The sequence below is a fragment of the Thamnophis elegans genome, chromosome 3, assembly GCF_009769535.1.
Source record: "Thamnophis elegans isolate rThaEle1 chromosome 3, rThaEle1.pri, whole genome shotgun sequence".
NCBI lineage: Eukaryota > Metazoa > Chordata > Lepidosauria > Squamata > Colubridae > Thamnophis > Thamnophis elegans.
The window spans coordinates 128,794,094-128,821,776 of NC_045543.1; the positions used below are offsets into that span (position 1 = coordinate 128,794,094).

General features: G+C 41.6%; 1 protein-coding gene across 2 annotated transcripts; it reads left to right on the plus strand.

Moving 5' to 3' along the window:
* The first annotated feature begins 7,325 nt into the window (after positions 1 to 7,325).
* On the plus strand, positions 7,326 to 22,756 carry GDNF (glial cell derived neurotrophic factor). Of its 2 annotated transcripts, none has more exons than XM_032214441.1 (2): positions 7,326 to 7,518; positions 21,788 to 22,756. In XM_032214441.1, exons 1-2 carry the CDS (start codon positions 7,347 to 7,349, stop codon positions 22,270 to 22,272), a joined length of 657 nt encoding a protein of 218 aa, XP_032070332.1. In that variant the 5' UTR covers positions 7,326 to 7,346; the 3' UTR covers positions 22,273 to 22,756. The 2 variants fall into 2 exon arrangements, with proteins under 2 accessions (XP_032070332.1, XP_032070333.1); XM_032214442.1 differs by having other exon boundaries at positions 7,326 to 7,419.
* The last annotated feature ends 4,927 nt before the right edge of the window (positions 22,757 to 27,683 follow it).

The following is a 27,683-nucleotide window of genomic DNA, read 5'->3' on the forward strand; positions in this document are numbered from 1 at the left end:
GCACAAACTGGAAGTTCAGAAACAGACTTCCGGTTTGCGTGTTGGTCCATTTTCACCCTCCCTAGGCTCCAAGAAAGCCGTGCAGCATGCATGGGTCAGAGGGGAGGGGTATGCATGCGTGCACAGGGGGCACAGCATGGGGCGCATTAAATTATGGGGATGGGCACGTGAGCCCGTGTGATAGCATGTGAAAAAGGTTTGCCATCACTGACCTAGAACACGAAGTAAAATTTATCCAGAAATAAGAATTAAGCCTAGAAGGAATACATAATTTTTAAAAAAACCCTGCACAGGAAGAGGTTGCCTTTAAGTGTTTACGTAATTTAGGATGATGTAATTTGTTCAGGAAGTATTACTGGTCTGGTTGAATCTAAAACCTCGTGCTGAGTGGATCGTGGATGGCTGTGGCTTTTATTCCCATTGAAACCAAAGTGACTAGGAGAGAACTTCACTCACCAGCTTGTTTTGAATCTATTGTTCCCTTGTTTTAGAAGCCTTAATCCAGGTCGTGTTGATAAACTGTTTATAATTGTTCAGTGTTAAGAGATAAGCATGCTGCAGATTTACCTGCATGGCCTTTTGCCATGAAAGACTGAAGACTTGACAATGGGGGGAAAATTGGATGGGGAGTATTGCATGCTGGATCTCATTAAGCACCTGCAAACCCTTTTGCCTACTTTGCCCATGACCTCCAAACTGCTTGCCGTATCCAAAACTGGGGTCAAATGAAAGAAACTGGTCTCCAATCAAAGGACAGTTTTGAAATATTTCCAGTGGAATTTAAGGCAGTCTGCACACCAGCCTGTTCTGGTGAAATGATCTGAAAGGATGGGAAACGTCTTGATTGGTCCCAGATTGCCTGTTTGCAAGGCGGATAATGGCTTCAGTGGGGATAGGAAAATTCAGCCAAAAAGCTACGTTTTCTTCCAACTCTGCAGATGACTTTTTATCTCCTTTTTCCTGTTCTTGTCTCTGCTCAACCACTCCCCCGATCCCAGTCTTACCAGGCATGGTACCCATACAACATTTGATGCTTGGAAGTTGCCCAATTGTTGCTTTATTTGATGTGAAAGGCAGACGAACCTTCTTCTGCAAACAAGCGAGAGGCCCTTAAACTGTAACCCACTCTGAACTGAATAAGAACGAACGAGAAGTGCATTTCGAAGACCATAAGAAACGTCAGCTCCATGGGGCATTTATAATAATCTTTGTTTGAGCAAGCCCAGAAGGTTTTATCCTTCGCCCAACCAGGTAACCACACATCTGGGGCCCAGATGAGATTTTTTACAGATGTATTTAAAATCCTAAAGCCTCTCTTCTCTCCCTCCCTCCACCCTGCGAGTTGTATATTATTAGTTGAACATCTGCAAAGGAGGTACGGTTTCTGCATCTTTAGTAGAGGTGCAGCTGTACCTTTGATGAACCTTCTAAAGGAAATGAGAGAATGGCTCTCCCATTCTGCTGCTTGTAATAGCTTTCCCTGACAGGAGTTGTCCTGCTAAGAATAGAATTTCTCCTCCTTGGAAGGAAACAAAGCAAATGACTCTGGAAATCTTGAGCATTAAGGTTTATGGACAGTCAATCCATCTATTTTGCAGAATTTGATCAGGGCAGCAGGGAGTTGCTGCTGCCTTTTACTTGTAAACCTTCTTACACACACCTTATTACCAAGGTGGGAAATCTGGGAGTTTTTTGGATTGGAAGCAGTGGTGGGATTCAACTCACTTAACAACTGGTTCGCTGAAAATGTGAGTGCATGTGCATGCGCGGCTTCTGCCAGGTGGCAGAGGTCGACCGAGCAGCCTTTTGGGGCCTGCTCCGCTCCATCTCTGCTCTCTGTGGCAGCTGCTGCTTCTCTCCACTGCTGCTCTTACTGGGAGAGAGAGCGTCTCTTGTGCAATTTAGCAGCTGTGAGTTGCCACTTTCCTCTAAGTCCCATCTGGAAAGCGCGGGGCACAGAGAAGCGGCAGCCATGTTGAATGCTGCTTATCTGTACTGCGCATTTTCCGGATGGGACTTAGAGGAAAGTGGCGACTCACCGCTGCTAAATTACACAAGAGACGCTCTCTCTCCCAGCAAGAGCAGCAGCAAAGAGAAGCAGCTGCTGACCTGGAGACCACATGGAGCATTTCTGCGAGCAATTGAGCTTTGGCAAAGGACTGCTGCAAGATTTCTGCTGCAGAGCTTTAGATAATAACCACCCAGTAGTTTGAGGCCAGAGGGGGGTGATGGCATGCAAGGCTGGAGCTGGGGAATGGCGCATTCCCTGATCCAGCCAAGGTGGGCAGCCGCTCCGGTGCAAGGCTGGAGCTGGGGAATGGTGCATTCTCTGACCCGGCTGAGGTGGGTGGCGAGGGCAGCGGCTCCAGAGCAAGGCCAGAGCCAGGGAATGGCATGTCCCTGGGCTCCGACCCGAGACTAAGGGGAAGCAAGCGGCATGAGCAGAGCAGGCGAGGCACAGAGATTAGCTGGACTGTCTGGACCACGTGGTGACAGAAAGATAATATATAGGGTGGGGCGGAGTGGTGTGGGCAGGGCGGGGCTAGCCAGTGGTCAATTTTACTGGTTCTCTGAACTGTGCAAAACCATAACAACCAGTTCACCTGAACCGGTCCGAACCAGTTGAATCCGACCTCTGATTGGAAGTGTTTTTCAAAAAGTGCTTTTGGGTTAAAATCCTGAAATCCTATGAATTGCAACTAATTTGTATGGTCTGACCTGGAACCAGGTTAATTTTACCTTGAGTCTGCAGGAGAGTGTCAAGTTATAACGTGTGACCAAGATTATTTTTGTTGTTGTTCTCTTTCATGTTTCTTTCTTGGTGAGTTTTCAAACACATGGTGGTATTTGCATAAGTGAGTTTGTAATTTTTTTTTTTTTTGGCATTTTGTATTTCTTCTGTAATGCAAAGGTAGATCCAGATGCTCACTCAATGGGCCTCATCTGCTTCTGTTTATGTCCATGAAGGAGAAATGGAATGTGAGAGGCTGCAGCATAAACGAATGACTTAAGTTCAGAAGGAAAAAAAAGCTGCTTTCTTCCAAGTCAAGCTAATAATCCACACAACTCAATCTTAGTGACTCACTATCCTCACTGGGGAGAAAATACTTTAATTGAAAGGAACTGATCTGTTGCACACAGCAGAAACAATCAATTAATGCAAACTGCCTTGCAAAATAAATTGCCAATTCATTCACAGGTATCTCTATCACCTTCTCATTCTTTTGTCAATGGAAAGGCTCTTAAGACATAATGCTATTAGTTTAGATGATTTACCGTACTTTTTGGAACCAGGGATGCATGACCTTTTATAAACTGTCACTAAAATTGCTGGAATTGGGTATGTCTAGTTTAATGAAAAGAAGAACTAGGGGAGACATGATAGCAGTGTTCCAATATCTCAGGGGTTGCCACAAAGAAGAGGGAGTCAAACTATTCTACAAAGCACCTGAAGGCAGGACAAGAAGCAATGGATAGAAACTAATCAAGGAGAGAAGCAACTTAGAACTAAGGAGAAATTTCCTGACAGAACAATTAATCAGTGGAACAACTTGCCTCCAGAAGTTGTGAATACTCCATCACTGGAAGTTTTTAAGAAGATGTTGGCTAACCATTTGTTTGAAGTGGTCTAGGGTTTCCTGCCAAAGCAGGGGGTTGGACTAGAAGACCTCCAAGGTCCCTTCCAACTCTGTTATTCTATTATAAAAGTTTTGGAAATCCTCTGCAAGAGAGCTGTAATCTAGTGTCTGTCATAGCTGTCACAAATGGGAACCATCCTCTTCTAAATTCAGGCATCACTACTCAGCTATTGTATATGTGGCAGATTAGAAGGTCAAAAAGGCAGTGGCAAAGGCTCCTGGCAGTGCCAGCCCAGAAACATTGTTAATTAAACATAGGGCAGAGTAACAACTTGACAGATTAACAGAGTTAGAAGGGCCTCTGGAAGTCTTCTAGTCAAAGCCCCTGCTCAAGTAGGAAACCTTATACCATTTCAGTCGACAGTCAAATGGGGAGTGACTTCCACCTCCGATCCATTGCAGGAAGCCATCATGAACTCATAGCTGCCCCCAGCTATACTTCCCACTGCTCAAAATTAGTTGTTGTCTAAGTTAGATAATTCTCTTGGGCAGAGGGAAAGGAAACATGGGCCAATCCTTCCTCTGCCACGCCCACCAAGCCATGCCCACAGAACGGGTAGTAAAAAAAAATTGAAATTCAAATTTTTTTACTACCCATTCTGTGGACATGGCTTGGTGGGCGTAGCAGAGGAAGGATACTGCAAAATCCCCATTCCCTCCCCACTCCTGGGGGAAGAATATTGCAAAATCTCCATTCCCAACCCACTCCAGGGGAAGGATACTGCAAAATCCACACTCCTGGGGGAAGGATATTGCAAAATCCCCATTCCCACCCCAGTCCAGGGGAAGGACACTGCAAAATCCCCACTCCCTTCCCACTCCTGGGGGAAGGATATTGCAAAATCCCCATTCCCACCCCACTCCAGGGGAAGGATACTGCAAAATCCCCACTCCTGGGGGGAGGATATTGCAAAATCTCCATTCCCACCCCACTCTGGGGCCGATCAGAGGTGGCATTTGCTGGTTCTTTGAACTACTGAAAATTTCTGCTACCGGTTCTCCAGAACCTGTCAGAACCTGCTGAATTTCACCCCTGTACATAACAAAACTTGAACTTTGTGGTTTTTTTCCTTAAGAGCAGATGCTAAGGCCACCAATGATTCAAGAATAATGATAATAAAATAGAATGATCTCATCTTCAAAGTAGTATTTTTAAGTAGCCCCTGTACTCCATATAGTCCAGCTAAATACCCGAAACAGATTACTGTTCCCAAGCTAAGGAAGACCCTAACCTTGGCATAGTCTTCCATTGGTGGTTTTAGAAGGAGATACAGAGGCAACTCATTTAAATCCAGACTCTGCCTATGCGATGAAAAAGGCATGATCCATGTTATACTGATTTTCACTGGGAATTGTTAACCCCACACCTAATTAAATATGTTTGTCTCTCAGGTTAGTTTTATTGAAAACTTTTCCTTTCAAATTCCAATGATTCTATTTCCTAAAGCATAGCCAAATTTTGTCATGCAGTATGCAAGAAGTGCAGAGAGTTTGATTGACCCGTTTACTGAATTGGTATGCATGTAAGTTGTTTTTATGGACTGATCATTGCCTACAATAAAGATTTTTCTTCAAAGAAATTGTGCTTCTAATATCATTGAGTGTGCAAGGTATAATTCTATATTTTGAAGTGTTTTGGATTGTAAGGATTAAAATGGAGCATTTCATTGGCAACTATTGGGTGAGGTTCTGGCAATGTTTAAGATAGGGGTCCTCAAACTTTTAAAATAGGGGACCAATTCACGGTCCCTCAAACTGTTGGGGGGAGCCGGACAAGCTGGGTGGACATTGCTAAGTAGTCATGTGACTGGGTGAGCATAGCCAATTTAGCAGTCCAAACAATATACAATGCTCTTGGGAGTGGAAAGCAGGTTCAGGAAGGGATGTGGCTGCCTTGGATTGTGTATGAGGGACTTGTGTGTGTGTGCATGTGTGTGTGTTCCTCCCTCCCTCTCTCTCTGGACAGGGAGGCAAAAAACAGGCCAGTTTTTGACTTCCAGAGGCCTCTACACATCCCGTTTTTGGCCTCTATGGCCTCCAGAAGGCGGGTGAGGGCCAATGGGTAGACGGGGTGATGTGGGCAGGGCAACCTTGTAGTCCCACGCGAGCCGTATTAATGGCTTCAGTGAACCGTATCCAGCCCGCAGGCCATAGTTTGAGGACCCCTGGTTTAAGAGGATATGAAATGGTGCAGCTCAGACAGACAGGTTTTTTCATCAGGGCTAATGACTAGACAGTGAAAGAACTGCTGGAACAAAACACTCTTGTAACAGGCAATTGTGATACACTATCCAAAATATGGATTATGGGTCTTGCCAAAATAGACAGGACCTTGAAAGCATGTCATTTGGTTCAAGAGAAACCTGGATACAATTATTCTGCTGGGCTTCTGTCTTCCATTGACGAATTCTGATTTACCAGATAGCAAAGAACAACCATTCACTAGATAAGGGTACATGCAGCTAAATGTTCCCATATTTCTAAATGATGCTAGGAGGAGATCATCTCCAGAAAAAAGGAACACATTTATGCTTTCCACTTATGTATATTGATATTACGTGTTAGACATAATTTTAAGGTAGAGAGATATTTATACAGTATTTTTCACTTTACTGGGCAAAATTGTGACCAGGAACCTGCTGCTGTCCAAATGGAAATGGTTGCTGAACAATTTTAGGGATCAACTTTTCATTCTTTTGGTCTTCATTTTTAAGTAAGAATTAATTGGGTTATGGATGGATGGATGAGTAATGATGATGATGATGGATAGATAAATGATGATGATGGAGAGAGGGAGGGAGGGAGAGAGAGAGAGATAAAAATAACAAATGCTAATAAAGTAGGACTTATGGCCATGACAACATTGCAGAAAATTTGGGGGATCCAAAAAGTAGGGACAATAAATGGAGCTCCAGAATCTTGACCTATTCTATTATCAAGTTCTCATTCCCATTCCAGATTTTTTTTAAAACCATTGTTTCCCCTAGATTTTATACATGAACTCCAGTTTTATGGAGAGCTGTGGTGTCTTGGAATGAAAGACACCAAGAAAAGTTATGGCTCACTTTTAATAAACAATTAAATGCCAAGCATTGTGCTTGCTATTATATCGATCATTAAAATGGTTGCATTTAGAGTAAAGTAAGAGTAGAATAGAATAGAATAGAAATGGAATAGAATAGAATAGAATTCTTTATTGGCCAAGTGTGTTTGGACACACAAGAATTTGTCTATAGTGCATATGCTCTCTGTGTACATGAAAAAAAAATAGAATACATTCATCAAGAATCATAAGTTATAACACTTAGTGATAGTCATAGGTTACTATTAAGCAATCAAATTATACTAGGAAACAAAACAATATAAATCATAAAGATACAAGCAACATGGTTATAGTCATAAGTGGGAAGAGATAGGTACTAGAAGGATGAGAAGAATAATAGTAATACAGTCTTAGTAAATTATTTGACAGTGTGGGAATTTAGCAGAGTGAAGGCATTCGGGGGAAACTCCTTGTGTCTAGTTGTTCTGGTGTGCAGTGCCCTATATATAAATATATATACAGTATATATATTTACAATAGATAGGGAAGGCCAGGATAGGAAAGAGAGGTGGAGTTGAACACACATGGCACTCCAAGGGAAGAAGAGGTGAAAACTAATGTATGTCTCCCATTTGCCAGGGTCTTGTGCTGGAAGGGACTCTAAGATGAATTTATGGGATATGATGACTGTCTGCGTGGTGCTACTCAACTCGATCTCGACCTTTCCGCTTCCCGCTGGTAAGAGACCTCCTGAAAAGGCCCGCTCAGTGCTAGGAAGAGCTGAAGAAGACCACACTACCAGCAGGCTGCCGAATCCCTACGCTGGCCCAATGGATTGTAAGCACACATTCCACTTTCTTGCTGCCACTTCTTGTTGTTTTTACAGTAGCTTACTGGCCTTCAGCTTGTCTTTTCTTTCTTTTTTGGTCCTTTTGAGATGATCCAGTTAGCTCTGCCCTCCAACAGAGACTCAGATGGGGATGGGCAGATGGGGGCTAAGGAAGAAACAGTCAAGGGATTGCCATTGTTGCCCCATAGCACAAGGTAGACTAGAGCTAAAGGCATTCCTGCAAATCAGTATGATGCAAGTTGCTGCCGCTTTGCTTACTTGCAATACTGCATCCAGTTTTGGTCACCACAATGTAGAAAAGTTGTGGAGAGTCTAGAAAGAATGCAGAGAAAAGCAACAAAGATGATTAAGGGACTGGAGGCTAAAACATATGAAGAACAGTTGCAGGAACTGGGTATGTCTAGTTTAATGAAAAGAAGGACTAAGGGTGACACAATAGCAGTGTTCCAATATCTCAGGGGTGGCCCCAAAGGGGCAAGAGGGAGTCAAGCTATTCTACAAAGCACCTGAGGGCAGGACAAGAAACAATGGGTGGAAACTAATCAAAGAGAGAAGCAACCTAGAACTAAGGAGAAATTTCCTGACAGTTAGAACAATTAATCAGTGGGACAACTTGCCTCCAGATGTTGTAAATGCTCCAATACTGGATGTTTTTAGGAAGAGGTTGGATAACCATTTGTCTGAAGTGGTGTAGGGTTTCCTTTAAGCAGGGGATTAGACTGGAAGACCTCCAAGGTCCCTTCCAACTCTGTAATTCTATTCTTTTCAGCAGATTAGCTTCCTATATCTTTTTTTTTAAACTAATCTTTTCCAAGTTGGGTTGGTCAGGAAGCTTGGGTCTTCGGTATAAGTTGTTAAACAGAAGCCACCTTGCAGAGATTGTTTCCTTGAGATTGGCTTCAGATCAAGAGCATTACAATTTATAGGTTTAGTCTTATTTATTCAAGACCTACCGAATAATGAAAGGGTAGAAACAATGGAAAATAAAAAGCAGACAAAAGACTTATTTGAGTTTGACAGTGGCACAGGGAAAATTGTCAAGGGAGGATATGTCCCAACAAAGAATAGATAAAGGATTAAAAGAAAAGGAAACGGCCAGACAGGAATAGAGAAGACAGAGAAGAAAGGAAGGAGTGATAAGAGAAAAGAGGAAGAGAAGACAGGGAGACAGGGAATATGCCAAAAGATGCAGCAGTGGATGGAAAAGAACAAATATATACCCAGTAGAAAAAGTAGTTTAGAGTTTGGGATAAAAGGCTCACTAGGAAGAAATCAGATATTTATAAATTGCTATGTGGAGAATATAAAGTAGAGGTATGTGATTTACTCTTTTACATGATAATTAAACTGAGTTGCTAATTGATTAAATATGATAATGGAAATATAATTAAATATAGGTTAAAATATATGAAATATGGACACATATAGAACTTTTAAGAAGATGAACAAAAGTGAGGTCCGTATTGCTTGTTATTTTATATAGCAGATCAACGGAATTGTAATAAGCATTGAACAGCAAGGTTGTAATTTAAAGACAATTAAATGTAAGCTAAGTAAAGATATGGAAAAATGGAGGGGGAACTTGAAACATACTTATAATGGAAAATTATTGAGATTATAAAGAACTAAAAATTTGGAGCGTATAATGATGTATAACTATACAATATTATGATGAGAATAACTGGAAATTGTTACCAGGTCCACATTCTGGCCAAAAATAAGTTGGGGGGGGGGGGCAGTTAAAAATATAATTTTTTCTTTCAAAAAAAGGAGGACATATGTTAAAATTAAAGATGTTTGTTGAAATGAAATTATAAATACCATTAACATAAAATGGAGCCCACACAAATACACCATGCAAATGAGATGAAGAGTGTGGAAGAGAGGAGAGACAAGAGGAGTAAGAGAGGGTTAGGAGAGAGGGCAGGAGGGGAGAGAAAGAAGGAGTGGAAAGAGGAGAGAGGAGAAGGAGAGAGGAAGGGGAAGTAGAGAAGGGAAGGATGACAGAGGGAAGAAAGGAGGTAGGGAGGAGGAGAGAGGGAGAAGAAAGTGATGGATAGGGTAGAAATATGGTGTATGGGGAGCAGAAGAGCCAATAATAGTTCTTGGGGGTTGATGGTAAGACATAAGAATTGACATAAATATTTAATAATACAAAATAGTGTTGATTATGTAACAGTATAGATGTGGTTATTTGTATGAAAATGAAAAAATAAAAAAATTTATTACAAAAAAAAAGACCTACCGAATTCAGCTGGGCCAATTCCCATGTGCATTGAGTTGCATCCTGCGAATGAAAGTCAGATTTTATTGAAATCAAAGTTCAAATTAATCTTGGGATTTTCATGATGAAATGAAATATTTTCACTGGCGATATACACTGCTGACTGTCTTGGAACGTAGTGCAGCTTTCTATTCACTTTCCCTTCACATGTATGTGGAAGTATGGATAGAGTAGGGAACAGGATTGTACTGTGATCTGTATCCAGGGAAGGCCATGTTCATTAACAGGGGTGTCAAACTCAATTTCATTGAGGGCCACATCAGGGTTGTGTTTGACCTTGGAGGGGTAGGGGTTGGGCGTGGCCATGGTGGGCATAACGTGGGACTCATTTCAGGGGCACCTGCTGTGATCAAGTGCTAATGCAGGGCTTCCCAGAGATCCTCCCTCACATTATAATCTTTTTTCCTTCCTTTTTTCCTTCCTTTTTTCCTTCCTTCCTTCCTTCCTTCCTTCCTTCCTTCCTCCCTCCCTTCCTTCCTTCCTTTTATTCTTTTTCCTTTCTTCTTCATTCTCCTTTCTTTTTCCTTCCTCTTTCCTTATTTTTTCTTCCTTGCTCTCTTCCCATCTTTCCTTCCTTTTCTTCATCTTTCCTCTTTTCCTTTCTTTTCTTCATCTTTCCTCTTTCCCTTTCTTTTTTCCTGTCCCTTCTTACATGCTCAAATGCAAAAGGGAAACATTTCTCCTTTTGTTTTCTTTTTAGTTTGTTTTGATAGCCTTCTCCCAGCGAAAATGGCCATTTTGCTGGTACAGGCACCACGGGCCAGTGCTTTGCTGTTTCCAGGCTGGCCCCGTGGGCCGGATCCCACCCAAGGGCCTTCAGTTTGACACCCCTGTTCTATAGCATTCATGCAGTTGGTGATGTATATCAGGGATGGCTTGCTGCCGGTTTTACTACTGGTTCGCAACCTGCGCACAATGCACTTGATTCTGTTTCCTAGAGTACTACATTGCATGAGATTTTAATATTATGTATGTGGCAGCAATTTGCCTTTCCACCCTCAAAACTTTAAAAGAATAATGCTTTTCTAGTGATCCGTGTTTGTCAACCTTAGCAAATTTAAAATGTGTGGACTTCAACTTCTAGAAGTATTACAAGCTGGGAAATTATGGAGCTTGAAGTCCACACATCTTAGTTGCCAAGGTTGTGAAACACTATTGCGGATAGTTATGCCTTGCAATGGATGTGCCTCACTCTGTTGTAACACAAAGAGGACCAAAAAGCAGCTTCTTATGAGCAAATGAGATGTACTCCATGAATTGTAGCCACCCCTTGGGGTCCTCGGGTGGGTTTTATTGTGCTTGTAGCAAATTATACAGTAGTCTTCCACTGTTGCTTTCTGGTGACATAGGGATTCTCAGCCATTTTTGCCTCTTCAGCATCTTTCCAACAGATGCAAAACCACATCTGCATTCTTCCACTTTTCTGCCTTGCCTGTTCCTCCTTCTCTGTCTTTCCACTGGAATCTTTCCTGGGTTTCCCTCTTCACTTTTTTTGGAAGGAAGCCACAGGAATGATGCAAGTTAGCCAAAATGTTTAAACTTTTGTCATGCTTTCTTCCTTCTACCACACTAACTACTATAATTCTTCAATTGTTGACTGTTTGACTCAATTGTTGATTCTTTTCTGTATGATGAAGGCATTCATACCCAAATAGACTTTCTAGAAAGTCTCAAGTTTCTCTTTTCTTTAGAACCTCTCTAGTTGCTTTAGGGAAATATGGTAGTATAATGAAAAATCATAAATAAAAATTTCTGACGATAAATGCCAGAATAAACTGTCATTGTTCAGTCAATTATGATCATTGCTATTAGCAAATCTTAATTAATTTCTTCATACATCAACCTAACATTGTGAAGGTTGGGCTAGGAAACAATTACCGTATTTTTCGGAGTACAAGACACACCTTTGCCCCTCAAAAAAGAGAGTGAAAATCTGGGTGCATCTTATACACTGAATACAGCATTTTTGGCCCCCCAAAACCCTGCCCCCTTTGCAAAAATGGCTGTGCATAGCCATTAGGAGGCTTCCAGAATGCTCCTGGGGGGCTGGGGAGGGCAAAAATAACCAAAAAATGGGCCATTTTTGCTTGTTTTTGCCCCTCCCAGCCCCCAGGAGCACTCTATAAGCCTCCTAAAGACTATGCATACCCTTTTTTTAATTTTAAAAAAACGGACCCGTTTTTGCAAAAAATGGGCCATTTTGGTGAGGTCTGCAGAGTGCAAAATAATTTGCCTCTTCAAAATCTTGGTGCGTCTTATACTCTGAAAAGTACAGTATTTGCAAAGAAGCTTATCAATAACCAAAAATAGTTTTCGTAAAAAAATTGTATCTAAATTAACATTGGTGTTTCTTTATAGTTAAATTCGGGAATGGGTTAAAATTAATTTAGTATCTTCTGAAACTTCAAGTTTCTGTTTATCACAGTATTGCTGTTTTGAAAGTTGAATATGCTTAGAAAATGTGATATAACAGAGTCATTGATATTCTTTTGTCTAGTCAACCACAATCAGTCATATTTGCAGTTGCTTTCTTCCTCCACAATAGATAGATAGATAGATAGATAGATAGATAGATAGATAGATAGATAGATAGATAGATAGATAGATAAGGCATGCTCAGTCAATATACATCACTGAACAAGAATCAAACCTAATGAAACAGCAGTATAACATAACTAGTTGCTCTCACTAAGCCTCCCCAAACACTAAGGGGAGACAGAGCCATGGTGGCACAGTGATTAGAATGCAGTATTGCAGGCTAACTCTGTTGACTGCCAGCAGTTCGATTCTCACCAGCTCAAGATTGACTCAGCCTTCCATCCTTCCAAGTTCAGTAAAATGAGTACCTAGATTATTGGGGACAATATGTTGACTCTGTAAACTGCTTAGAGAGGACTGTACAGCACTGTGAAGTGGTATATAAGTCTAAGTGCTATTGCTATTTTGATCTGTTCTCCCAAATAATATTTCATAAACTGGAATAACTATTATTTAATGTTATATAAGCTTTGAGGTAGGTTTTGATTCACAATATGTATGGTTTGGATCAGGGGTGGGCTCCTGCCAGTTCTAACCTCTTCTATAGAAGAGGTTCCACAAATCTACAGTGCCGTTTAGAACCGGTTCCAGCTCCCTCTCCCCGCCCATCCGCACATCATCAAGATGAAGAGCGAGAGGAGGAATTCTGGGAGTTGAAGTCCACAAGTCTTAAAGCTGTCAAGTTTGAACACCCCTGGGTTTTTTTTTTTCTAAAGGGTTAGGGGTGAAAGGGTGTTGTAACTTGACAGCTTTAAGACTTGCGTGCTTCGAATGCAAGAGTTTCTAAGCCAACATTTTGGTGGCTAAGCAAGAGCATTGTTAAGTGAGTTTTGCCAAGTTGGCCATGGCCACCCAGTCACATGACTGCCAAGCCACTCCCACTCGGTCACATGGCTGGCAAGCCATTCCCATCCGGTCACATGGCCGGCAAGCCACTCCTACCTGGTTACATGGCCGGCAAGCCACTCCCACAAAGCAGGCCACACCTACAGAAGAGGTTCTAAAAAAAAAATGAAACCCACCACTGGTTTGGATTGCGGTTGTCTCTATTAGCTGCTGTTTCAATGATTGCTCATGTGCACAGTGATACTGCTGCCCCTGTACACCAAAGTATGCTTCTGAATCTTTCAATCCTCCTGTTGTAGAGATACTATGTAGGAAAATGTCTAGGAACTTTCAGAACAATTAAGGACATATAAGGCCTTCTATCTTTCTTTCTCTGCACAGGTAGAACTTGACCCATTTACATTGAAATTGGGTAAAATTTCAGTTGTTACTTTGGCTGGCCTGTTGGCTGTTCTGATGACATGAGCCAGCTATTGGAGCGAGTAAAAAAGGAGAAAAGAAACTTCAGTGTCGGCCTTGAAGAGAAACTGCACTTATCACAAGGCCTGATGAGCTGCTCTGGCTGGCCAGAGCTTTTGTGAGGAGATTTTGGAGACAGCAGTCCCATTGTTCCAGTCTGCTACATAGCTGGGGCGGGGTGTCACCCACCTCCACTGAGGGGGCCATGCTACTAGTCTGACTAAAAATAGAAGAGGGAAGGAGGAGAGAGAAGAGAAAAAGTCTGTGCATAAAATTAACCGAGTGGCAGGAGAAGAAAGTTGAAGAGAGAAGTTAAACGTGTGGACCACACACTTAATTTCCTGGTTGGAAAGGGGGAGATGATCAGCTGTTTGTGGCAAAGCCCTGGTCTCTGGGGGAAGGACTGGGCAGATGACCCTGAGAAAGATTCTTCTCCCAGCAAAGATATTCAGTAGATATTCAGCTGAGCAGGAGAAGATCAAGCCATCTTTAGCATGTTATTGTAAAAGGGGGAAGGAATTGAGAGAAAAAGAGAGGAAGCAAGAGAGACACAGATGGATAGTCTCTGGGGACTTAGGAGGATCCAGTATTGTGCTATAGGCAAAATTAAAGGTTCCCCTCGCACCAGTGGTGGGTTGCTAATCCTGTTCCAACTGGTTTGGTTGGAACAGGGCCAGCGGCGTCCTTGTGCACACGCACAGTTCACGCATGCGTCTTAGCGCCTGCGTGATGCTCCAGCTGCTCGCAGAGAATCGCGCAGGCGCTGTTTGTGCCATCCAGCTGCTTGCGGAGAATTGCGCAGGCGCTGTATGTGTCATGCACCTGCGTGGAAGCGCAGAAGCCTTCAAAAACCGGTAAGGAGTGCGGGCGGGCGGGTGGGTCCTTCGCCGTTCCTGGAAGTTACTTACTTCCGGGTTCGCCAACCAACCAGTTCGCGGGGACCGCTGCGTTGAAACCCACCCCTGCCTCGCACATACACTATATTGCCAAAAGTATTCGCTCACCTGCCTTTACTCGCATATGAACTTACTGTAAGTAACATCCCATTCCTAATCCATAAGGTTCAATATGACCTCGGCCCACCCTTTGCAGCTATAACAACTTCAACTCTTCTGGGAAGGCTGTCCCCAAGGTTTAGGAGTGTGTTTATGGGAATCTTTGACCATTCTTCCAGAAGCGCATTTGTGAGGTCACACATTGATGTTGGACGAGAAGGCTCGCCTCTCAGTCTCGGCTCTAATTCATCCCAAAGGTGTTCTATCGGGTTGAAGTCAGGACTCTGTACAGGCCAGTCAAGTTCATCCACACTAGACTCTGTCATCCATGTCTTTATGGATCTTGCTTTGTGCACTGGTGCACAGTCATGTTGGAAGAGGAAGGGGCCAGCTCCAAACTGTTCTCACAGAGTTGGGAGCATGGAATTGTCCAAAATGTCTTGGTATGCTGAAGCATTCAGAGTTCCTTTCACTGGAACTAAGGGGCCAAGCCCTTAGTGGAAGTGATTGGAACACCTGATTCTGATTATTTGGATGGGTGAGCGAATAATTTTGGCAATATAGTGTATGTGGTAATTGTTCCCGACTCTAGGGGGTGGTGCCCATCTCTGTTTCAAAGCTGAGAGCCAGCGCTGTCCGAAGATGTCACCTTGGTCATGTGGCTGGCATGACTCAACACCGAAGGCGCACGGAACACTGTTATATACTTGCTCTAAATACATGCTGTAAATATCGCTATATAGCAAAATGCATATTTTTGTGTGTCAACTGCCCCCTTGTAAAATAATACACTCTAGTTCGAAAAAAGGAACCCCATCACACTGCAATAGATTGGCAGCAAATGTGGCAGCATTCCTTCAGTATTTTATCTCCATCCTTACTGGCACCAAGCAAACCATGAGGGATATTGATGGAACTAACATGTCCAGCTTTAGATATAACCATACGTCAGGGAGAAAATCTGAAAGGAAAAAGACAGTATCTTCTGTAGGAGAAATCCTGCGTTCTGTCATAGTTGCACAGCAACCCTGCACAGGTGTGGCAAATCAGCTGTTCAATAGAAAAAGGCAGGTCAAAATCTGTTGTTCTTTTGCAAGATGCTGAGCTTGTCGATCAGAAAGGTCGGCAGTTTGGTGGTTCAAATCTCTAGCGTCGCGTAACGGAGTGAGCTCCCATTACTTGTCCCAGCTTCTGCCAACTAACAGTTCGAAAGCATGTAAAAATGCAAGCAGAAAAATAGGTACCACCTTGGGTGTTTAGTCATGCTGGCTACATGACCACAGACAACGTCTTCGGACAGCGCTGGCTCTTCAGTTTTGAAATGGAGATGAGCACCGCCCCCTAGAGTTGAGAACGACTAGCACATATATGCAAGGAGAACCTTTACCTTTACCTGTGGTTGCTGATTTTATACTGCAACCAATTTTGGTCACCATATTACAAAAAAAGATGTTGAGACTTTGGAAAAGGTTCAGAGAAGAGCAACTAAAATGCTCAAAAGGCTGGAGACTAAAGCATATGAAGAACAGCTGCAAGATCTGGGTTTGGCCACTCTAAAGAAAAAGAAGAATTAGGGGTGACATGATACCAGTGTTTCAGTGTTTGAGGGGCTGCCACAAAGAAGACGGGGTCAAATTATTCTCCAAAGGAGCGGAGGTCAGGACAAGAAGCAATGGTTGGAAACTAATCAGAGAGAGAAGCAACCTGGAATTAAGGAGAAATTTCCTAACAGTGAGGACAATTAACCAGTGGAACAGCTTGCCTCCAGAAATCGTGGGTGCTTCATCACCGGAGGCTTTTAAGAAGAGGCTGGATAGCCACTTGTCTAGAATGGTATGGGGCAATGATGGTGAACTTATGGCATGCATGCCAGAGGTGGCACGCAGTGCCCTCTCTGATGGCATGCAAGCCATCACCCCAGTTCAGCTCTGCCATGCGTGTGCACATGCCTCCCAACAGCAAGCTAGTCTTTGGGTCTCTCCCATGCATGTATGGGGGTGGGCGCATATGGGGGGGTGCATGCATTCTATTTTGGGGGGTCCTGGCCCGAACATCCGCTTTGGGCACTCCGACCAGAAAAGTATTTGCATTTGACCTTGGGGGGGCGGGGGGGGCATGTCCAGGATGAGTATGGCCAGTTTGATGTCACTCCTGTCAGGGATATCTGTGGTGGCCCGAGCGCTCTGGCAGCAAAAACGGAACTTAGGAGGGTGGCACACAGTCCTCCCGAGCTCTGTTTTTGCTAGTAGAGGGTTGTAGGAGGCAGTTGCAGCTGAAAACGGAGCTCGGGGGACCTCGCGTGGCCCTCCAGAGCTTTGGTTTTGCTGGCAGAGGTACTGCAGGCCGGTCCGTCGGTGTTCCCGGGGTGGCCCCATGGGCTAGATCTGCGGCCCACAGGCCTTGTCATAGATGGTCTCACAGAAGAAACTATAACAGGCACCAAAAATGTCAAATAAATCGGCCTGTGCTGCCTATTTTTTCAGTGCCTCGGAAATTGGAAGCAACTTTTCGTCTTGATGGGGGAAAAAATACAGTACTAGTTTATATTATAGGAAGGATTGCTGGCCAGCTGTCTTTTCTAGTTTAGTATGTGAACAAGGAGGGTTTGAGTCATTCAACGTTTGTTTTTCCTTAGCAGTGTTAATAGATCATCCATCATTGCTGAACATGTTTCCATTTCCTCCAAAGCTTGCACATTTTGCAATGAAGATTTCCATACTTAATCAGGATGCAAATAACAGGAATAGTTCACCTAAGGAGGTTGTTGGTTCTCCATCTGTGGATTTTTTTTTTTAAGGCTGGATACCTACTTGCCATGGATGATTTAATTAGTTTCCCTACATGTTGCAGAGGGTTTGACTAGAGGAGGCTTGTAGTCCCTTCCAATTCTACAATCTTTAGGTTCTAACTTGTCAGTTCAGATTCCTTCCCCGTCACTGCCATATCTGTAAAGCAGGCTGGAATATTTGGGTTATCTTTGGTTTTATATAGGCCTACTATGTAGACGCAGTGGCTCAGTGGCTAAGACGCTGACTTGTCGATCAGAAAGGTCAGCAGTTTGGCGGTTCGAATCCCTAGTGCCACGTAATGAGTGAGCTCCCGTTACTTGTCCCAGCTTCTGCCAACCTAGCAGTTTAAAAGCATGTAAAATGCAAGTAGAAAAATAGGGACCATCTGTGGTGGGAAGGTAACAGCGTTCCGTGTGCCTTTGGCATTTAGTCATGCCGGCCACGTGACCACAGAGACGTCTTCGGACAGCCTTGGCTCTTCAGCTTTGAAACGGAGATGAGTACTGCCTCTTAGAGTCAGGAATGACTAGCACATATGTGTGAGGGGAACCTTTACCTTTACCTTATCATGTAGACCAGACCAAGAAATCAACTCTACAAGCAGGCTAAAACTACTTTGATATGGGATGTTGTTAGGTAAGATCCCCGTTGTGATAGTTGTGTTGGAGAACACACAAACCAGCATACAGAGACACTGCAGTTTAAATAGGCTTTTACTCTCGTGGAAATAGAGGTATCAGAGTCCATCAAACAGTCCAAGTCATACAAGGATAAGACAGTCAGTCATCAATGTCTTTCAGTTAAGGGATAATCCAAATAACTTAGTCCATAATCATACAAACAGTCCGGTACTCAAAGTTTGCTAGCAGTTGCAAAACTTACAATAGCTCACAGCACTTTCTAACAGCCAGCTTCCAAAACACTCAGATCAGATCAGCCCAGCATCTAACAAACAGAGAGCTAACAGTCATTCTGGCTCCCTCTTATGGCCGATTGAGGAAAACAGCAACCAATCACATTTTATAGTATGATTTAAAGAAACAGGTATAGTATTGTTACATGATTTATATATTGCCAACCCAACCATTAGATTATATTCCTAACATTCTCCCCTTTGGGTAGAACAATATATAAATCTTACAATCTTAATCCGTATTCCTCGCAACAACGTTTATGCTTTATATTACCTTGGGCCTTAGTAAAATGATCTGCAATGTTATGTTCAGACATGCAGTACTCCAGTGAAACTAATTTACTATTCACACTTTGCCTTACCTTCAGATATCTTATATCAGTGTGTTTTGACCTAGTTTTTACAGCAAGATTGGATGCCATCTGAATTGCTGCTTGATTGTCTTCATAAACAACAATAGGCTTTTGTATGTCAATCCCCATATCAAGTAGGAGTTGTTTGTAACAAATCAAATCTGTACATAATAATGACAAACATGAGAATTCAGCCTCCATGGTTGATAAACTTAAATGTTTTTGTCTAATAGACCACCATCCAATTAGTGCTTTTCCCAGGAATACAACAAACCCTGATGTTGATTTCCGTGTAGTCACATTTGTAGCAAAACTTGCATCAGCCTATGCAGTTAATCTCAGTTCATCTTTAGGTTCTAAATACAATGCATAATGCATTGTTTGCTTAAGATATCTTAATATCCTCTTAGCAGCTTGCCAGTGCCTTCAGTAGGTTCAGCATTAAACCTGGCTAATTGATTTACACTATATGCTATGTCGGGCCTTGACCAATTACTCAGATAAGATAAGCTACCAAACAATGATTGATAAATACCTTTATCAAACACAGGGCTTTTTACATCATCATGGCTAAATTCCTGACCCATTGGAGTTTTAGCTGGTTTACACAGTTCCATCCTAAACATTCTGATTAATCTTCTTGGTTTGTGAGATTTTGTACCCTCCCCTAGTTTTATCTATCTGTAAACCAAGATATTGCCTAACCTCACCCAGATGTTTTATACTGAACTGCGTCCTTAACAGTGTTATAATCCTCATAGCTTCTTGCCCAGTTTTAGTGATTAATGCTATGTCATCAGTGAACAATAGCAACAATGAAATCACACCATTACTTTCTTTCTTAAACAAACATGGATCAGCCATGCCAGCTTTAAAACCTATCTTAGTTAACTCTTTAACTATACATTGATTCCATTCATATCCTGACTGCTTCAAGCCATACAGACTCTTTTTCAACCTCCAACGATCAGTTTTACTATCAGTTTTAAATCCCGCAGGCTTCTGTAAATATCTAGTATGTTGCAACGGTGCATGAAGATATGCTGTCTCTACATCTAAATGATTAGCTATATATTCATTCTTAGCTGCCCACACTAATGCTTCACGTAACGTTGTAGCCTTTAAACTAGGCGCAAAGACCTCATCATAGTCATTGGCTGACTGAGCAAACCCTTGTGCAACTAACCTGGCTTTATGGGTTACAGTCCCATCTACACTATTTTTAAGTTTGAAAACATATCCTAACATATAATGTTAGTTAGTTGCATTAGTTAATAATGCAATTCTCCAGGGCAAGTATCACTCAAAGGAGCAGATGCATTCCAACATAGATAGATTGAAAGTGGCTTGAATCCAGGAAGATATTTTCCAGTAAATCAGGAGTGGTAATCCTATGATAATCTTGTGAACCATGGGCTAGATGTGGCCTGAAGACCTGTTTTACAGATCCCATATTTTTCTTTGCATTAGTTGTGTTCAAACTTTAAATATGATCAGTTATATTTTGAGGCTTAGTGCATTTTTTGTTTGTAAACCCAACCTGAATGAATTTGAAAGCCAACGTTTAAATCCTGTTCACTCTGTCATTGCCATGCTCCAAATAAAAATGTCCTCCTCCCCCATTTTTACATTAAAAGGTGGGTAACAATACTCAGACAGTTGTGGAAATGAGATAGAACTATGAATAGGCAACTTATAGAGTGTCATAGACAAGGAATAGACCAATTTTCTGTAATCTGAACCCTCGAAATGTATCAGATCACCACTTTCATAATTCCCAGTGGTTCCCCTGGATAGAAATTACAGTTGTACTCCAATGCATTGGGAATATCAAGTTAAGGAAGTTTTCTGTCTGTTCAGGAGTGACTAGGTGCTGTGAGAATACATCACAGTCTAATATTTCACTTAATCTAGTTTTCCATGGAAACACTTAGTCAACCAATGGATATGTATTAAATAGGTTAGCCTATCTTATGGACCTCTTTCAACATCAAAAGTAATGTTGGAATTTTCACAATCGCTTTATACAACATCTGTACCCAAAAGAAGAAGGAAGCAATGGAGGTTTTAGTCTTGATAAAAATGTGTTAATCCTTGTGAACTTTGAAATCATGCCTATAGAACATACATTTTGTTAAACTGTCATGTGCTGTGACCCAGGCTTCCCGAGAGTATGAAGCAAATTCCTTGTCCCGACAAAAAACCCTTTTATTAATTTCGTGTGAATTCTGCTCATTCACATCCAGCAAAGTCTTTCAAGGGAAGATGTACAGTCACAGACCTTATCTGGCTTGGAGAGCTGACAGGCCAATATCTGCAAAACTTGGCAAGGAATTTCAGAGAGTCCCAAACCAATTAAGCGAAGTAATTGTCTCCTGCAAACTCCACTCCCCTTTCGCTCCTCTTTTATTTCCTCTGGGAGCGGCCATTCATGCCAAATAAACCCCTGTTCTTTAGCTGTTCCCTTCATCTGACAACTCTGCACGTGTGCACACTGGGGACAGGCTCCAGCTGTTCGTCTGCCTCACTGATGTCTGACTCTGAAGGCATACTCTGATAACTGGCATACGGCTCTGGTCCCCTCTCTGCCTCCCGCATAGAGCCCTCATCAGAGCCTTCTCCAGATTCCAGGAGTGGCCCATGTTCTTCCCCAACCTCCTCGCTGTCCGAATCTGCTGCCAGCTCTGCTGGCCACTGGCAGGCCACAACACCATGATCATGGGATAATTTGGGTCTAATTGAGCAGAGTTTTCTTTTGGTTATTTACATTATGGTAATTGTTTCATCAATTTATATTCTGTATGTCGTATTTATGTATTGTACAATATCTGTTTTAACACTATGGTTTATGGCTTGTGTTTTGTTAGTGTATATCACTCCGAGTGTCACTGTTGAGTTGGATCCAGTAATAAATCAAATTTTAAAAATTGAATTTTGCAGCCTTTAACGTATGCAGTTGTCACTCCCAGATTTAACCATGTGCCTGCTAGAAATTTCAGTAAGTAAGATCATTTTCTCCATGTGAAGTAAGATGGATACGCAATCATTTGACAAGTTGTTTTTCTCCTTTTCCCAACAGCTAACATGCCTGTGGATTATCCCAGCCAACTTGAGGAGGTGATGAATTTTATTCAAACCACTTTAAAAAGACTGAAGAGATCACCAGATAAACCACATTTCTCCAAACGGGAAAGAAACCGGCAAAATGCCGGAAGGAACAATAATTCCAACAAGAAGAAAGGACGGAGAGCGCAAAGACTCAAATCTCGGGATTGTGTCTTAAGTGAGATTCACTTAAATGTGACTGACTTGGGATTGGGATACACAACCAAAGAAGAATTGATTTTCCGTTATTGTAGTGGTTCGTGCGAGACTGCTGTAACCCTGTATGACCAAATTTTAAACAATTTAACCCAAAATAAAAAGTTGGTCAGTGACAAAATCAGGCCACAGCCTTGTTGCAGACCCATTGCTTACGATGACGACCTTTCGTTTTTGGACGATGACCTATCAACTTATCACATACTAAGGAAACATTCCGCTAAAAAATGTGGGTGCGTTTGATGTCCTTGTGTGTTTGGACACGGGCTACGATATTGCATTCCTGCTAAAATGGGCAAAGAAGGGGACCAAGGCTCCCGAGGAAAGGAAAAAGGTTGGCTTCAGATAAAGGAAGAGGACCAAGCATACAGGAGAACAACAGCTGTGCGAGCCTGGTTGGTGGAAATCCAGCACGGGATACTTGGTGAAGCTACAACATGATGGAGCTTTTGGTTTCTACAGGAAGGCAAATAGACATCAATGCTCAGGGGCTGAGATCCAGGATGAATGGGAATTACTTTACACCGTTGGTTTTGAGGTGATCCACCATTGGCATAAAACTTAGCCGAACAGGTGCTTATCAACACAAGCCCCCTTTCTTCCTTCTTTGTTTTCTACCACCCACCATCCTCCCCAAATGGAAGTTAAACTATTGATCGTAGGCTTTCATCCCAATCTGGAGGCATAATCTGTCTTTCATATTGAGAAGAATGTGTTTTGTGATCAGGTGCAGGGGCTCCCGGGGATGGAATCAACAATGTCAGAATGGCCACCATGATTAGATGATGACTGGAGTGCCAACCCTTTTTAAATATGTCTGATGCATGTTAAAAAGGAACGATGCTTCGGTTATCCAGCCACATCCATGATTTCGGTCTTGTTGACCTTCATCCCTTGTAGACACCCCTGATCCAAACCTTCCCTAATTTTGCATCAGAGGTGGGTTCCTACCTATTCGGTCCGGTTCGGTCAAATAGGTAGTAACTCTGGCGGACATGTGACCGTACCGGTTCTATCCTCAGTGGTGCCATCTTGATTTTCTGTTTTGCACATGTGCAGAACAACCTTCATTGAAAAAAATGTAATTTTTATTCCTTTTTAAATGTGCACATGCACAGATCATTTTAAGTGCAAATGGGCACACGCATGGAGTGCGTGTCTGGTGTGTGCGTGAGCAAAGCGAGCACGCGTGTGCAAACTTTTTCGGGCACCGAACCAGTAGTAATGGCGGCCGGAACCCACCCCTGCTTTGCATCCTCCAGTTAATATGAACTGGGTTTCCAGAATTCTTCATAATGGCCATACTGGCTGAAGCATTCGGAAAACTGAGATCCCAGGTTGAAGAAGGCCACTGTGTGAGCAATCCTGAGGAATTTATTGGGATATTTGAGATGCAAGAGTGGAATATATAGAAATGTTATAATGGAGAAAACACACTTGATGAAAGGAGGAAATTATCCTAGCAGAACTCTGCGTTCATACAAATTGCTGGCTAAATTTGTCCAGCTTGAGAACTGACAGTTCCCAACAATTCACTCAGCACTTTTTTGATACTTGTTTATGGAAAGCCTAGCAATTGTAGAGTTTTGTCTACCGTTGCTAACAGTCTCTTTTAGAAATCCTTCACCGAAATCTAAACTTTAAATTCTGCCCTTGATTTGCCAGACCACTTAGCTAAATTGTACATCACAACATCCCTCTTTTTTGTGATGTGAAGACATTAACAAGCTTCTTTTCCTGTGCCTTATGAATAATGCAGAATTATTCTACCCATACCAATCGGTCAGAAAGGAAACTCACAACAGAGTCCTCCAGTTACAAAGCTTCAAGTAGAGTTACACATACAAGTAGTCCTTGACTTACAATAGTTCATTTAATGACTGTTCAAAGTTACAACGGCACTGAAAAAAGTAACTTAGGCCCGTTTTTCACACTTACAACTGTCGCAGCAATCCCTACGCTTCATGTGATCAAAATTCAGATGCTGGATAACTGACTCATTTACGACGGTTGCAGTGTCCCGGTGTCATGGGATAAACTTTTGCCAACCTTCTAACAAGCAAGGTCGATGGGGAAAACAAATTCACTTAACAACCATGTTACTAACTTAGCAGCTGCAATGATTCACTTAACAACAGTGACAAGAGAAGTCATAAAATGGGGCAAACTCACTTAACAAATGTTTCCCTTAGCAACATTAATTTGAGGACTAGCTGTAAATTGAAAGCAATTTCATATTTTTATATACAGGTAGTCCTCAATTAACAATAATTTGTGTGCCAACCTTTTTGAAGTTATTGGCTCTGAAAAGGGGGATTTACAAATGGTCCTCACACTTATGACCGTTGCAGTATCCCCATGATCTTGCTTGGCAACTGGCATATACTATATTTACAACCGTTGCAGCATTTTTGAGGTCAGGAGATCACCATCTGTGATAACTGTCCCAGTTGGCTCCCAACAAGCAAAGTCGATGGGTGAAGCCGAGTTCACCTAATCGTGTGATTCACTTAAGAACTGGAGTAATTTGCTTAGCAACTGTGACAGAAAAGGTTGTGAAATCAAGTGGGGCTCACTTAACGACCATCTTGCTTGGCAACAGAACTTCTGGTCTCGATGGTGGACGTAAGTCAAGGAGTACCTGTATAGGAAAGAAGTCAAGCTCAACTTTTAAGTATATTGCTGAATTCTAAACAAATGATGATGAAAAAGATGGAGGATTTCTAAAAGCTAATTAATTTAGAATGTAACTGAAGAAGGATTAATGTAAGAGGGAGAAGGATGGTACCTTTTCTGTTTCCCAACATAGCAGGCTGTGTTTTTAATCACCTGTCTAGCAAAATGCCATTTTAAAAAAAAATGTGGATCTTTTATTGGTTTAAAGAAGGACTAAGATCACTTACTTAATGAACTACATTTTTATTTGCGGTCATCGTGAGTGAAGAGAAAGACTACTTGATGCAATGCATCCTGTCTAAAGTCAAATCTAGAGAAAATATTTATTGAGATTTTAAGTTATTATTATTATTATTTATTATGGTTCAGACATGAGTTTCAGTTTCATTATTTATTTAAAGCTTCTTTCTTCTAAAGAGGTGCCAAAGTTACAATGGGATAGTGATGCTGGGATCAAGGTATACAGTTTTTCTTCTTTTTAAAAAAAAAAGTATTAAGAATTAATATCAGGAATTCAAACTGTTGTTGTTGTTTTTAAAAAAAATCACTTACTTTACCATTTGAACAAAAATCATGGACACCCAGGTGGATAGCACTTCATCAAACTCATTGCAATATGTTTTATCATTGATAAAACTTTCATCATCTTCTTTAACTAGTTGAAAGTTTGGAGGTTCCCTAACTTCTGACGTTTCAGGATATGTCATTCTTTGTTACCTTTGAGGGTGGGGGAGAGGGCAAAGTATCATAAACACCAGAAAATATCAATAATATTCTAATAGCTGAATATCCTGTCAGATGTTAATGGGTTTAATTTTGAGATGTCTCTTCCTTGGCCACATTGAGCATAGGGAAGTGATTGGAGGCCATCAAAGATGAGCTATTTGAAATATCAAACGACTGAGCTATATTCATTCCCAAGACCATCATCTCCCATAAGAAGCCACTGGGTCAATTGATGCAGTAGATCGGAGTTTCCCACCCGTATCAATTTTAAGAAAGGTGGACTTCAACTCCCAGAATTCCTCAGCCAGGGTGGCTGAGGAATTCTGGGAGTTGAAGTCCACCTTTCTTAAAGTTGCTAAAGTTGGGAAGCACTGCAGTAGATGATCATCTGCATGCATGCATACATTTTTAATACAATGTCCTTTTAAATTATCTGAAGAAGTGCATTTCAGCGGAAATCTGCATACAAATTGTTGGATGCCCAAGCTTGTATTGTTTGACACTACTCCTAAAATAGCAACTATAAAAGTATCTATTTGAAAGGGGCTTAGAGGGGAGGCAAACCCATTGCAGCAAAGGCTTAGTCATTGGTCACTAAGACAAGAAAGTTAAGCATTTGTTTAATGCTGTCTCAGTGAAGCGAACAAGATTTGATAGTGCCCAATTTGGCGACTCTTAATTTTCTACATTGTTTCTACTTCAGATGGAACATAATGTTTCTTGGGATGCATATCTCAAACCCTTCTCCCAAGAAGCATTTTATGTCCTTGCATAGCATTGGTCAAGAGCATCGTACACCTGGAAAGATATTCATACTATCTGAACATTTCACCCATTATGAAAAAGTAATTACCATATTTTAAAGTATAAGACGCATCTCCCCCCCCCCCAAAAAAAAGAGGGTGAAAATTTGGGTGCATCTTATACACCAAATATAGCCAAAAACATGAGGCATTCAAAAAACACACACAAGTAACTGGTTCAGCAGGATTCAATAACTTCCCTTTACATATAATATAACACATTAAGTAAATATACAATACCAAAAGCAGGTTTTCCAACATGGTAGTTCAGCAGAGGAGAGAAGTTTCACTTTCAGTTTTTAGTTTCAGATATCAGCACAGCATGCAGCTTTAGTACAGAACAAGCCACGCCCAGGCTCCTTGTTGCTCACACAGAAAATACTGTTTGTTTCCAAACAGTCCTCAACTCTCTCACACACTGACAGGACGCTAGCCAGATGAATACCATGGATGCTGGTAGATAGAGGCAGAATATTGTTTTCTTATTTTCCTCCCCAAAAACTAAGGTGCGTCTTATACTCTGGTGCATCTTATAGTCCAAAAAATATGGTATATAGTGTTTCTGTAGTCTTTGGCAGATATTAGTTTCTAGAATTGGTCTTAAGCTGCTAAAACTTTGTTTAAATACACCTAACAATTGAATCAACGTTTCTAATGGAGCTCTCCTTGTTTTTAAAGAGGAGCATGGGGGGGATTTAAATTGTGCAAATTTTAGGATCCTTATTACTTTATGACAATAGTTCATAATAAGCCAGATAATTTTGTCCTGTTTTTTTATTCTGACTGACAATAGCTAAAAAGAGTTTGATCTCCAAGGCTTCTTATCTAATGTTCTTAAAGCAGAGTTCCCAGGAAATGAGAATGAAGATCTTACATGTTTGAAGCTGGTTTGCTATTTCTGCTGCTATTGCCTACCATATTACTACTGTGATATAATTGTCCCAAAGGTGCTTTTTTCAAAGGGCAACTGGACTTTGTTTTTCCTTGAAGACGTTTTGCTTTTCATCCAAGAAGCTTCTTCAGTTCTGAAGTGCAATGTCTGAGAACTGAAGAAGCTTCTTGGGTGAGAAGCAAAACATCTTCAAGGAAAAACAAAGTCCAGTTGCCTTTTGAAAAAGCATCTTTGGGACAACCATTACCTGAATGACTGAGAATTTCCATAGACATACTGAGATAAAGGAACTTTTCATGAATCTTAATATATTCTTGAATTAAGCTTTCCATTCTTCCTGCCACACCTTTATTTTTTCATGCAATATATTATCTCATAGGATGATTACTTATGGCTTCTTGGGACACATAACTTTATGTTCATCATTTCCTACTTGAACCATCTGCCAATCCCACCTTCATTCAGTTGGACTATGAAGGCAAGGAAGACCTGTGTCTCAACATATACAGTTTACCAAGGTGAGATGGCTAGGAACTATAAAATAGAATTCCACAATC

Coding starts and splice junctions, on each gene's coding strand:
- GDNF (XM_032214441.1), top strand. CDS start 7,347: ATGAATTTATGGGATATGATGACTGTCTGCGTGGTGCTACTCAACTCG. Junction 7,519..21,787: donor CTACGCTGGCCCAATGGATT/GTAAGCACACAT, acceptor TTTTCCCAACAG/CTAACATGCCTGTGGATTAT.